This window comes from Pseudonaja textilis, chromosome 11 (genome assembly GCF_049901715.1).
Source record: "Pseudonaja textilis isolate UNSWEBS1 chromosome 11, rPseTex1.2, whole genome shotgun sequence".
NCBI lineage: Eukaryota > Metazoa > Chordata > Lepidosauria > Squamata > Elapidae > Pseudonaja > Pseudonaja textilis.
In genome coordinates, this window is record NC_142000.1 from 20,152,118 (window position 1) to 20,164,665 (window position 12,548).

The window sequence follows — 12,548 nt, forward strand, 5'->3', positions numbered from 1 at the left end:
CTTGTGGACTTCAACTCTGGGAGTTGAAGTCCACAAGTCTTAGAATTGCCAAGTTTGGGGACTCCTGGTCTGGACAGTCACTTGTCTGACATGATATATAAGGTCTCCTCCTTGAGCAGGGAGGTTGGACTAGAAGACCTCCAAGTTCCCTTCCAACTCTGTTATTCTGTTAACCAGACAATCATCAAGAAGTCGCTGCCTAGCTTCTTAAAAGTTTTCAGAACTCACAACTTGTGCAGTAGACTACGATGGGAGTTTTTCTAACATTTAAATGACATCTAGGTAGCTAAATACATATTGGTCATTTTTAGTCCTACTTTCTGATGTAAAATATTTATTGGTCATTTCCCCTGTAGCTTCCCTCTAAATTCCTGAAGATGGCTGAGAGTTCCCATAAGTTGTCTCTTTTTTTTAGACTTGACATTCTTCAGGCCATCTCTTGGTTCCCCCCAACCAAAAGACAGGTTGAAATATGCAAGGTGGACACAGTCTGTGATTTGACAATCCAATACTCTTAACTGCCGACAAAAGAATAGAGGAGATCACACAATTCCCATTTGTTTCCAGTCAAAGCAAACAGCATTAACACGTCACAAGAATGCAACCCAGGTCTGCTATATAATTGTTTTACAAGTCTCACCAGCAATCATCTTACACATTCAGGGTACAAAGGCAGAAATAAAAAATATATGAACATTGACGGTACAAAACAGTACAATCAGAAAAGGAGACATTCGGTTTTCTCCCTTATTTACTGGTCTTTACAGCAATGTTTTCAGAAAGAAAGAAAGAAAAGAAAGAAAGGGAAAGAAAAAGAAAGAAAGAAAGAAAGAAAGAAAGAAAGAAAGAAAGAAAGAAAGAAAGAAAGAAAGAAAGAAAAAGAAAGAAAGAAAGAAAGAGAGAGAGAGAGAGAGAAAGAAAGAGAAGGGAAGGAAGGAAAGAAAGAGAGAAAGAAAGAAAGATCATATGACGCAAAACCAAGCTGTTCCTTTAAGGCAAATTATGTTCTTTCATATTCCATAAAAAACTGAAATAAAAGATGACGTTTTTCCCTCGATGGCTGTTTAATGCCAAATATTTCAGCTTCTCTTTGACCTTTAGTGATGTCAGCATGAGTGGATTTCACTACTCATCCCAAATCCCCTCCGATCTTCCACCCACCCACCCACCCACACACGTTTAGAAATCCCATTGTGTGCAACGCTTCTTATCCCTAGGAAAAACATACACACGATTGTAACTGGAAATTGCAACACTCCGCACAGCTCTTTGTGGCAAAGTTCCATTGGGCATAAGGAAATTATTTTTAAGCACAACGGTAGGGGGGAAAAACCCCTCACAATCTGGCACACACCTCACTGAAGAACCAAACCTTCTGGAAACAGAGCTCTGCGTAAATAAGTTTGCTTTATGTGGGAGAAAGGAAATTTATGTCCCACAAATGCATGACTTGTTTCAATCAAGGCCCACATCTGGTTTTGAATAGTAGATCAGTGCTCACCCTCTGCTACTAGCTGGTGCCCAGCCAAAGAGGCTGGCCTGATTTAAATAGGATTTCATTTCAGTGAATCCAATACCACCCGTCTCATCATTCACCCTGTATTTAACATTCTTTCTTCTACCCCGATAACAATCGCAACCCTGTAGTAACTTTACAGAGATGCATTTGGCCTGGTGGGGGGAGGGGTGTCTCAGGTCACAGCCCTTTTGCTATAATTATTGGGGGGTGGGGGGGACACAGCGATTTTGTGCTTTTTTTAAAAAAAAGAAAACACCTAGAAGTAAACCCTCCTGTGGTGTGGAGAAGATTGCAAATCTCATCCAACCCAGGAGAGACAAATTTTGGAAAAAAGCCTGTGATTCACGGGCCACGGAACTCATTCTGCAGGTTGTAAGCCCTTTTGTTGGTCAGTTTGGGAAGACAGCCATCAAGAATGAATCCGTGGTTCATCCTTGGGAGACCGTTTTAGATCAACCAAGGTTCACAGAAAGAACTAAAGCTCTCAAGAAGCCTTCAGGAGGCCCCCTAAAGCCAACGCCGTGACTTATGGCCAATTTCCTATGAGGCCAGGTACCCATGTAATATTGGCTGAAACGAGAAAGACAGCGGTTAAAAGAAGAACTCGGAGAGAGAGAGAGAGAGAGAGAAAAATGCACGAGAAGGAGCTGGTGTGGATGGAATGAAAAAAACAAAACAAAGCAAAATCAAGGTCCATTTCTGGAGATGAGCTTCAGGGAAGCCTTCAATGAAGCAGCTTCCTTCTCACACTTGCCTCAAATTATCTTCCAGTTTTATTTTCACAGGTAAATTGTGCTTTCCCGCCTCCTTCGGTGGCACATCTATTCAGGGTGGCTGCAGGAGGCATGGCCCGTTCCTCTTCTGGGTTTATTCCGTTTGAGCATCGTAATTCGCCCCACCAGCTTTCTTCAATTCACCCTTGATGTAATCCTCATCCAGTTCCTTGTGATCGCTGATCACAAACTCTTTGGCGAAATTCTGCAAGGGGACAGAAAGGTAAGGTGTGTTTAGCAAAGGTTGGGATCAGATAGATAAGAGCTCCTCATCTGCAGGAAGTGAGGCTGAAGGACGACGGTGGCCTGTGCACTTTCGAGACAGGAATTGAAAGCTTTCCAAAACGATGGGTGTGATGACCCAGGGTGTAACACAAACATAACAAAATCCAAAACGTAAATAAATGTCCTTTAATGCCTCCAACTTGGCCTCACTGTTCAATAATAATACTCAGTTGGAGTTAAAACATACTCAGAAATAGTCTTCAAAAGAAAGCAAAACAGCTCAAACTTAATGAGCAGATAGAGGTGAAATAAAAACCCAAACAAACTACAATGATGAAATTTCCACAACGGACCAGGAGAAATAGTTACCAAATTCAAGGAGGTAACAAGGCGCAGTCTGTTGGAAGGACGTCAGCCAAGATAACTTCAGACCAAAATAAAACACGCTTTGTTTCCAGTGTTTGCCAGTACGCAGGTCCAAACTCTTATGCAGTTGTCACGCCTGCATCCCTTGAAGAGGATCAAGAGATCGTGCCTCTCCCTTATCCTCTCCTCCCTGCATGCTGTAGGATGGATAAGAGATTGGCCTGGGTCCTCCTCTTAACTGCTCAGCTGGCCTCTGCCCTTCCCCAGCCTCCTCCACAACCTCCGGAGCCACACTTCCACTCCCTGTCGGCTGTTCCTCCTCTCCCTCAGAGTCAGTCTCCACCAGGGGCATGACAGATGGTTCCAGAGAAACTCTTTCGTGAGTTTTGGATAGCTTTTTGCTGCCAATAATGACTCTCCCCATTCTAATATTCACCTGAAACTGCTACTTTCAAAACATCCTTAAAGATCCATCTCATCCTGGGCACCCCCTTTTTCTGAACTATTATCATCTGGTAGACGGTACAGGATAATAAAAACAAGGACAAATAGGCTGAAAAACAACTCCTATCCCAGGGCAGTAGCTCTTTTGAATTCTGCTGTATAGTGCAGTGTTGGTGCAGCGTCGGGGTTTTCAATTCAATGGGTGGAGTGTGAAGGATGCGTGTTTGTGTTTATTTTCATGGTCATGATGTGCACTGAAGATGGTGCTTGATTTCTTTGTACGAGGTGCAATGATAATAAACTAAACTAAACTAAACTAAACTAAACTAAACTAAACTAAACTACTACACGGACCTAACCAAGCCAGTAATCACATCGTAATCAAGAGGGCTGCACGAGAACACATAGAAAAAAGTTATTTCCCCAAATGTTAGCATGTAAGAGGTCCTTCTGAGGTGTTGAATTTGAACTTCCACAGCGTCAGCCATGTCCATTATAAGAGCTGGGCTGATAAGGCCCCAAGTTATGACTGTAATGGAGCCCACCCTTCATGGTCGTAACTCATGACGGTGGTAAATGGTCACATAACCGACCTGATTTTACAGTTTTCTTTGTGGCATAACTGCACGTCAGAGCTGTTTGCAGCATCCCACAACAGCGAATGTGGATCATAAGTACCTCTAGGTACATCCATCAGAGCTTTGAACAGTCACTAAATGACCATTCCGAAGTTGGAAAACTCCTTGTAATTCAACACAGGTAGAAGGTCCCACGTTTGGGGAAATTTTCCTTTCTTTTTCCAGCCAGGAAAAACAGCAGGTGTGGTCAGTACCATAGTTCACAGACTTTGAGCACTTCTTAAACTGAGGAGCCTCTTGAAATACACAAGAGAGCGTCCTTTCTGTCTTTTCCTGCTGAAACCGTTTTTTGGATCTTCTTAAAACTCTATCCCCGAGACAAAACAAGGCCTTTTCAGTCTGCCCTACTCAACTCTGCCATCCCATGTTGACCTTGGCGATGGCCTGGGGAAGAATGACCACCTCTGTGTTCCTTCTAGAGCATATGAGCCCCACAAACAAATACGTCCGTTTGTTTGGGGCCAGGAAGCTGGGAGGGTTTGATAACCTCAATGGCAAAAAAACACCACAACACAAAAGGCTGGAATATGCATAACAGTCCAAGGAGGGGAACCACAACGAACATCTCTTGAAATGTTTGATTCCGTCTCTTGGGAGGAGCAAAGAAACTGAAGATTATTTGCAGTTTACTAGCCATGCATCCTTCGGAGCTTCATTCAACCTTACGGTCACACACTTGCCTTGGAGGGTATTTTCCTTTAGATGTTGACTTCCTCATTTCAGTGGAAGGACAAGAATGCAAAGCACTTCAGAATCACCGGTGTAGATCAAATGTATTCAGTCAATTTCTTTTTATTGCAACTGCTACAACCCCTTGCAACAGGTTTCAACGGCTGGGCTAATTGAAGTTGAAGTCCAACATTTCTAGAAGACGTTGACCTCAGTTACTTCTGATTTAAGTCCAAGGTTAGGAAGCTTGCCATCTACCCAGTTTTTGGACTCTGGCTCCCAATTAGTGGACTCATAATAAGTAATTGAGGATGCTAGGACCAAGTGCCTTGATTTGCATTAAAACAAGGAGCTTAGAAATCAAATGTCAAGGTGTAACCAAGAATGTCTCCTATTAACACTTTCTCCTGTCTCAATAAAAGAGAATATTTGTAGCTCAGGGTTGAAATGAGGAGTCCTTGATGTTCTCTGAGCTGGGTTGTTTTCTTGCAGACGTTTCATGACCCAGCTAGATAACATTATGAGTGCCAGTAAGGAGTGGGTTTTGCTATAAGCTGAGAGCAAACCTCACTCCATTTTAGCACTGATGATGTTATCTAGTTGGGTAATGAAATGTCTGCAATGAAACAACCAACTTCAGAGAGCACCAAGAACTCCACAGTTCTCCTCCTCCCTTTCCTCTTCCTCCTTTCCCTCTTTCTCCTCCTCCTCCTCTTCATTCTTGCAAATTTCACTCTCTTCTAGCACTGATGACATTACCTAGTTGGGTAATGGAATGTCTGCAATAACCAAGCTCAGAGAGCAACAACTTATTTCTATCTTCCTGTACAACTTCACAAAAAAAAAAAATATTTACCTTCTTGATGGGACAAGAAATATCGAACAGAACACTTCAACTTACCTGTACAACTTCTTTCACGAGGGTCTTGTCAGTCCCTGTTTTAGCTCTCTGAAGGCCACTGACGTTCTCCCCTATCCAGGTGATCAGAGCAAACTTGACTCGTTTGCTCATGGTGTCTCCAGTGGTGAACCGGATGAAGCCAAACAACCGAATGTCATCTTGAGAAATAAATATAAATAAAGGAGTGAACTGGAATGGCTGGAGAAGCAAAAGTCAGCTTACCAAATTGGTCACCCGCTTGGCAAAGAAATAACCCAATTCCCATCGTTGTTCACCTGTTTTCATCTAGTGGCATCCAAAACGCATTTTCATCGGTAGGATTCAGGATCTCCTATGAATTATTTGGCGGCTGAGGATTATATCGTATCTGTCATTTTGCTACTTATAGAAGAGGATATTTGTAGCTGGAGTTGAATTGTGGGGTTCTAAGTGCTCTCTGAGCTCGGTGGTTTTGGCTGCTGCTACTTATGTTTTCAAGACTTGTGAACAATCTGGTGCTTTGCACACCACTAAGTCACAATGCAGGTAAAAAAGGAACGGGGTTTTGATTATATAGTTATGGCCAGCATTTTTACTTCTTTTAACCCCTTCCTCGGGACACCTCTGGCCCAAAGTCTAGAGCAGGCTTTCTAAACCTTGATAATCTTAAGATGTGTGGACTCCAACTCCCAGAATTCCCCGGCCAGCATTCTGGGAGTTGAAGTCCACTCATCTTAACATGGTTGAGAAACTCTGCTCTAAAACGTCCTCAAACCCAGAAGGACTTGATCTGAAAGCTGAAAAAGGAAGTACCTAGAAGGACAATGCGTCAGGCATGATTTGTGTGCGTGTACATGGTGTGTGTTCAGAGAAAGAACTAGGATGGCCAGAGAGGAGCCCCCCCCCGCCCCCCCAAAAAAACCCCTCAGGAACTTTCCTTTGTGCAAAATTAAATCAGAATTCCAAGCAAACCGGAAATTGGAAGCAGCCGGGGCAGCAGTAGAAGGAGAAGCTAAGAGAGCATCTGTCCCGCAGCCCAAAGAAATTGATTTATTTTTCTCTTTGCAAAGGCAAAAAGCAAAGGGGAAAAAAATATATGATTTGCAGACAGACAGGAATGGCTTGTCAATGAGAACCTCAACCACAATCATTACCATAAGGAGGACTCCTCTTCCTCCCTCCTTTCCTCTCTCCCTCCCTCCCTCCTGTACATAGCCTTGTTTTCCCAGGCTGGCCCTTTAAAAGTAAAACATGAAAGAGGAGACAACACAGGGTGGCAGGAACAGAAGATGAAAAGCAAGACATGAAACCATTTCATGATGTTTCCTGCTGCAAGCTTACTTCTGTGAGCTGAAAGCAAAAGAAAACAGGACAGAACAAAAGAAAGGAAGGAGTGGAGGCTTTGAAATGCTTTAAAAACCAACAACAACAACCCATTCATATGGATCTATGACATCTACCTCTCTAAAGGCCCCTTTCACAATTTCTCCTGAAAAAATGGGTGTTTTTTTCCTCCTTGTTCTTTGCTTTAATTCATGGCTGGCTGGGGAATTCTGGGAGTTGAAGTCCACACACCTAAACACGGTTGAGAAGTCCTGCTGTAGACTTTGGGCTCGGAGGTGTCCAGAGAAAGGGATTCAAAAATAAGTCGATGGCCACAACCACGTAAACACGACCTATTCACTTGGCTCAAAAGTCCTAATGCGTTGGGTTTTCCCTTTTTTTTGTTTGTTGTTTCTTTTTGGCTTGAATTCATGCCAAAATGGGCCACTCTTAGAAATCAAGAGCAATTAAGTAACTAAGTAAATAAATATGCAGGTTGCAAGGTTTTGCACTTGCTTGGAAGTGACATCACAAGCATGTCAACCCAGACCTTTGCTTGGGTGAAGGTGGGCGAGTGCTAAGTTGTGACTCGGTTTTCTGGATCTGCCTTTCTGTCCACGCCCAAGAACGTTTGAACGTTGGTAGGCAGCCCTCCATTAGTCCGTTAGCTGTTTGTCCGTGTTCAGACATGCTGGGCCTTTAAGAGACAGAGAGAGAATTTCTGCCAGCTTAAAGCGAGGATGTCCCTAGAAATGCGTCCTTTTCCAGCCACAATAAACACCACGCTGGGCTTTGCGCGTTTCTTAACGTTGCCTGCAAAAGATTGCCGATGTCGGAGACAGAGCTGCGTTTGGGCATGGATTAAAACCAGTTTCAAAGGTCGCCGTTGAGCAAGAGAAAAAGAATTCCTGGACAACTTGCTAGAATCTGGGCCTCTGGTTGAAAGGAATAAAAGCAGCTCCTGAACCATCTGTGTTTTTTCTTTGAAGGGAGCCCTGAGAATCTCCCAAACAAAAGGCCTGGGAGATGGATGACATCATTACAGTTCAGGGCTTTTCAAACCTTTTGGGGAGGAAAGGGGTGTTGGGAAGTGTTTAAAACAAAAAAACACACACATTTCGAGCTGTTTGGCCTTTCCTCCCTTCCCCTTGGCAACACGAGGAATGTGGGTTGGTGGAAGAGAGAAAGAGAGAGCTCACCTGTACACTGTCCTATAAATTCTTCGTAATCCACCCCGTTGTGTCCTGGGATGATGGTGGAGCCGTCGTACTTAAATGTCACCCTTTGGGAAAGGGGGAAGGAAGAGAAGGAAGAGAAGAAAGGAGGAGAAGGGGAGGAAGGAGATGGAGAAGAAAGGAGGAGGAAAGGGAAGAAGAAGATGGAGGAAGAGGAGGAGGAGGAGAAGAGGAAGGAGGAGGAGGGGGTGAGAAAGAAGAGGAAGGAGGAGGAGGAGGAGAGAGAAAGGAGAAGGAAAAGGAGAAGAAGGAAGAGGAGGAAGAGGAGAAGGAGGGGGAGGGAGAAAGGAGAAGAATTATTCAGATGGTTTGTCTCTAAGATTGCAGAAGTCTTGCACCGCCCCAGCCAGACCCACCCACGTTTTTGCAGAGTGAGACGGCCCACTTCCCGCCTGCCCCAGAAGCTTGGAAGAAGGAGCCTTGGGGCTCCCAAAAGGAGATGATGTCATAACCAAATGTCCTTTGCCAAATCTCTCACCATAAGGTGAGGTTCCTTCCTTGCAAGTGGGACAGTTTGGGTTTCCAACCGAAAAGAGGAGAGCTGGCTGCCAACTTAGCCAACCTGGAAGAAATCTTACCCTCCACCCCGCATGAAGACCTCACAAGGGCCCAAGGCCCATCATCCCCTTTGGGGCTAGCATGAGAAGAGAGGCGTGGCTTCTAATGGCTTCCAAGGCCCATCATCCTCCCCCATTGCGCTAGCTTAGAAAGACTCTTAAAGAAAGCAGTGCAAGATTGGAAGAGGTGGAAAGACCTGGCCCTTAGAATGACCAAGAGTCCACAGGGCCGAATGGATTTTTCTTCCTCTTCTTCCTTTTCCTCTTCCTCTTCCTCTTCTTCCTCTTCTCTTCTTCTCCTCCTCCTCCTCCTCCTCCCTCCTCCAATGCCTATCATCCCCCCTTTGTGCTAGCTTGGGAAGACCAACATTATGAGTTCCAAGGCTCATCATCCTCTCCCTTGTGCTAGCTTGGGGAGACAACCATCATGGATTCCAAGGCTCATCATCCCCCCCCCGCCTTTGTGCTAACTTGGGAAGACAAGCCTCATGGATTCCAAGGCCCATCATCCTCTCCCTTCTGCTAACCTGAGAAGGCAGGCATCGTTGACTCCCACCCCATCCATCCGCTCCCCCAAAGCAAAGCGAATCCCGTTGAAAGGTCCCCCGATGGACAGATCCTCTTCCCCGGCTCTCCTCCGTCCCTTTCTCTTCAACCCCCTCACCACCACCACCACCACCCTGGACCCGGGCGAGCTGCGACGCTTGGTGGGCTCCTTACCAGTTGACCCCCGTGCTGTCATCCCGCACCAGGTTGTAGGCCCTTCGGCAGGCTTCTTTGTCGATCTTGGTGGCCATCCTCGCCGCCGCCGCTGCTCCTCAAGAGGCGCTCCGGGAATTATTCCAGGCAAGGCGGCTCTGCCAGAGAGGCGGCCCAAGAGGAGAGCGCAAGGGACCGCCGGCTCGTGCCCTTCAACCAGAGAGCAGGCGTGCAAAGCATCCGAAGGACCAAGCAGAGGCTGAGAAGCTGGCGCTGTGCGGTGGAGGCGCGGCCCCCCGACTCCTTCTGCCTGCCTGCCTGCCTGCCTGCTAGCTTGCTTGCTTGCTGCAGTCCGTCCCGCAGCCTCGCCGGGAAGGGATCGGTCCGAGCGGATCCGGCTTAACCCTTCCTCTGCCGGCTGCCCCGGCTCTGCTGCGGCTTTATGGGTCCCCGATCCGAGGAGGAGGAGGAGGAGGAGGAGGAGGAGGGCTTGTTGCAGGGCCGTCTCCTCCCCTCCCAGCGCCTGGGTTCTCCTGACGCCCCTTCTTCCTCCCAGCCCAGGGAAGGTCTTCCTACCCGGCCCCCTCGCGCTTCTTCCTTCGCCTTCCCTTCTTCTTCTTCTTCTGCAAAAAGGAGAGAGGGCGTGGGGGGGGGGCGAGAATGCAATTCATTCACTTCTGTTCTTCCTCTGGAATTTGTATGGGTCTCTTCCTCTCTCTCTTTCTCTTTCTTTCTCTCTTTCTCTTCTCTCTCTTTCTTTCTCTCTCTCTTTCTTTCTCTCTTTCTTTCTCTCTCTCTCTCTTTCTTTCTTTCTTTCTCTCTCTTTCTTTCTCTCTCTCTCTTTCTCTCTCTCTCTTCTCTTTCTTCTCTCTCTCTTTTTCTCTCTCTCTTTCTCTCTGTTTCTTCTTTGTCTTTCTTTTCTTTCTCTTTCTCTCTTTCTTTCTTTCTTTCTTTTCTCTCTTTCTCTCTCTCTTTCTCTTTCTGTCTCTTCTTTCTTTCTTTTTTCTCTTCTTTCTCTTTTCTCTTTTCTCTCTCTCTTTCTGTCTCTTTCTCTTTCTCTTGCTTTCTCTTTCTCCCTTTCTCTCTTTTCCTCTTTTCTCTCTCTCTTTCTCTCTCTTTCTTTCTCTTTCTTTCTGTTTCTCTCTTTTTCTCTCTGTCTCTTTCTCTCTCGCTTTCTCTCTCTTTTCTCCTTTTCTCTCTCTCTTTCTCTTTCTCTCTCTCTTTCTTTCTTTCTTTCTCTTTCTCTCTTTTTCTCTCTCTCTCTCCTTTCTCTCTCTCTTTCTCTTTCTCTCTCTTTTCTCTCTTTCTTTCTCTTTCTCTCTTTTTCTCTCTGTCTCTCTTTCTCTCGCTTTCTCTCTCTCTTTCCCTTTTCTCTCTCTCTTTCTCTTTCTCTCTCTCTTTCTTTCTCTTTCTTTCTCTTTCTCTCTTTTCTCTGTCTCTCTCTCACTTTCTCTCTCTCTTTCTCCCTTTCTCTCTCTTTTTCTCTCTTTCTTTCTCTTTCTCTCTCTTTTCTCTCTGTCTCTTTCTCTCTCGCTTTCTCTCTCTCTTTCTCCTTTTCTCTCTCTCTTTCTCTTTCTCTCTTTCTCTCTCTCTTTCTTTTTCTCTCTTTCTTTCTTTCTCTCTCTTTCTCTTTCTTTCTCCCTCTTTTCTCTCTCCCTTTATCTCTTTCTTTCTCTTTCTCTCTTTCTCTTTCTTTCTTTCTTTCTTTCTTTCTTTCTTTCTTTCTTTCTTTCTTTCTTTCTCTCTTTCCCTCTCTCTTTCTTTCTCTTTCTCTTTCTCTCTTTCTCTCTTTCTCTCTCCCTCTCTCTCTCTCTCTCTCTCTGTGTGTGTGTGGGGGGGGTGGAGTGTCTGCGAGCCCGGGGGAGTGGGTAACCATGGGTGGGTGAAAACCAGCTAGAGAGCTACCTACACAAGATGATGTGGAGGAATGGTTTTGTTGAGGGAAGGGGCGGAAGAAAGGAGGGAATGGACTGCCTGCCTGCCTGCCTTCCCTTTGGATGCAGCGGCGAGGCGCAAGGGCTGCCATAGCAACCGCCCCCCATCCCGTTTGCAACCCGAGCCGAGAGGAGAGGGCTTTAGGTGGGAAGGGAAGGAGCTTAGCAACCGGATTAGGGCAGCAGGATCTGCGCTTGAAACTCTGGGCGGCCACTAGGTGGCAGCAGAGAGACCCAGAAATCTTCAGAGAAAGTTTTTTTTTTTTCTGTGTAGCTTGAAGTCCGCTTTGTTACAAACCGGATTGACTTTGAATTAAAGCCTGAAATCTTTTTTTTTTTTTTTAATTATTAAGCAGTAAGACTCGACTCCTTAACAATTACTGTTAAATCATTTGCCTGGCCCCGGATTTTTTCCCTTCCACTGAGGAGAGGAGGCCCTAAGTCCCCTGGATATATTGCTTCTAGATCGTTCTATAAAAGCAGTAAAAAGCAATTTAAAACGGTTTTTAAAAACGCATTAAAATGTCTGATTTGAGCACCTACAAATTAAAATTAGTACCTCTGCTGTTTATGTGACATGGGTCTAACTTTCGTGGCTGCCACCGTACTTATCATCTTTATTATAGAAACTATTACTGATTTTTTAAAATAAATTTTATTAAACAAAAATGAAAAACATTTAAAAACAACGAATGTGGTGCATACATCCCAACACACCTGCTTATCTTATATCACCAAATGACAAATATAAAGAATAATACAAATGTACATATATATATAAACTTCTCATCACTCCTTATCATCCATCCCCTCCCACCTGGGACTGTATGACTGTAACTTCGTCGCTTTTATCCTTACGATTTATATTGACTGTTTCCTAGTATGATTTGATTGCTTCTTGTACCCTATGACTATCATTAAATGTTGGACCTGATGATTCTTGACTCTTGATGAATGTATCTTTTCTTTTATGGACACTGAGAGTATTTACACCAAGATAAATTCCTTGTGTGTCCAATCACACTTGGCCAATAAAGAATTCTATCTATTCTAAAGTGTCCATTCCTGCAAACAAATGTTTTGTTTGACAAATGTTTATGGAAATTCTCTGTCATCCAGGCCATGGTTGTCCCAAAGGTGCTTTTTTCAACGGTCTGGAGTTTCTTTGTTTTTCTTTTGTAGGAAGTTAGCAACCACCCCTCTCCTAGAAAAATGAAATATCCTAGGAAGTATTAAAAAGGCAGAATATTTCCCCTGAAAAGAGAAGTGGAAACTCAGAAGCAGAA

General features: G+C 44.7%; 1 protein-coding gene across 1 annotated transcript; it reads right to left on the reverse strand.

The window, feature by feature from the left end:
• Nucleotides 1-594: 594 nt before the first annotated feature.
• Nucleotides 595-10,018, reverse strand: COTL1 (coactosin like F-actin binding protein 1). The gene is made up of 4 exons (XM_087940716.1): nt 9,350-10,018; nt 8,037-8,119; nt 5,536-5,693; nt 595-2,497 (listed from the first exon to the last, which is right to left on the reverse strand). The coding sequence occupies exons 1-4, from the start codon at nt 9,424-9,426 to the stop codon at nt 2,387-2,389; spliced, it is 429 nt and encodes a 142-aa protein (XP_087796842.1). The 5' UTR covers nt 9,427-10,018; the 3' UTR covers nt 595-2,386.
• Nucleotides 10,019-12,548: the final 2,530 nt, after the last annotated feature.

Excerpts from the sequence above, each read along its gene's own strand:
- COTL1 (XM_087940716.1), bottom strand. The coding sequence starts at position 9,426 with ATGGCCACCAAGATCGACAAAGAAGCCTGCCGAAGGGCCTACAACCTG. Across the intron at positions 8,120-9,349 it reads GACAGCACGGGGGTCAACTG|GGTGACATTTAAGTACGACG; the intron begins GTAAGGAGCCCA and ends CCTTTCCCAAAG. Across the intron at positions 5,694-8,036 it reads ATTTATAGGACAGTGTACAG|ATGACATTCGGTTGTTTGGC; the intron begins GTGAGCTCTCTC and ends TTATTTCTCAAG.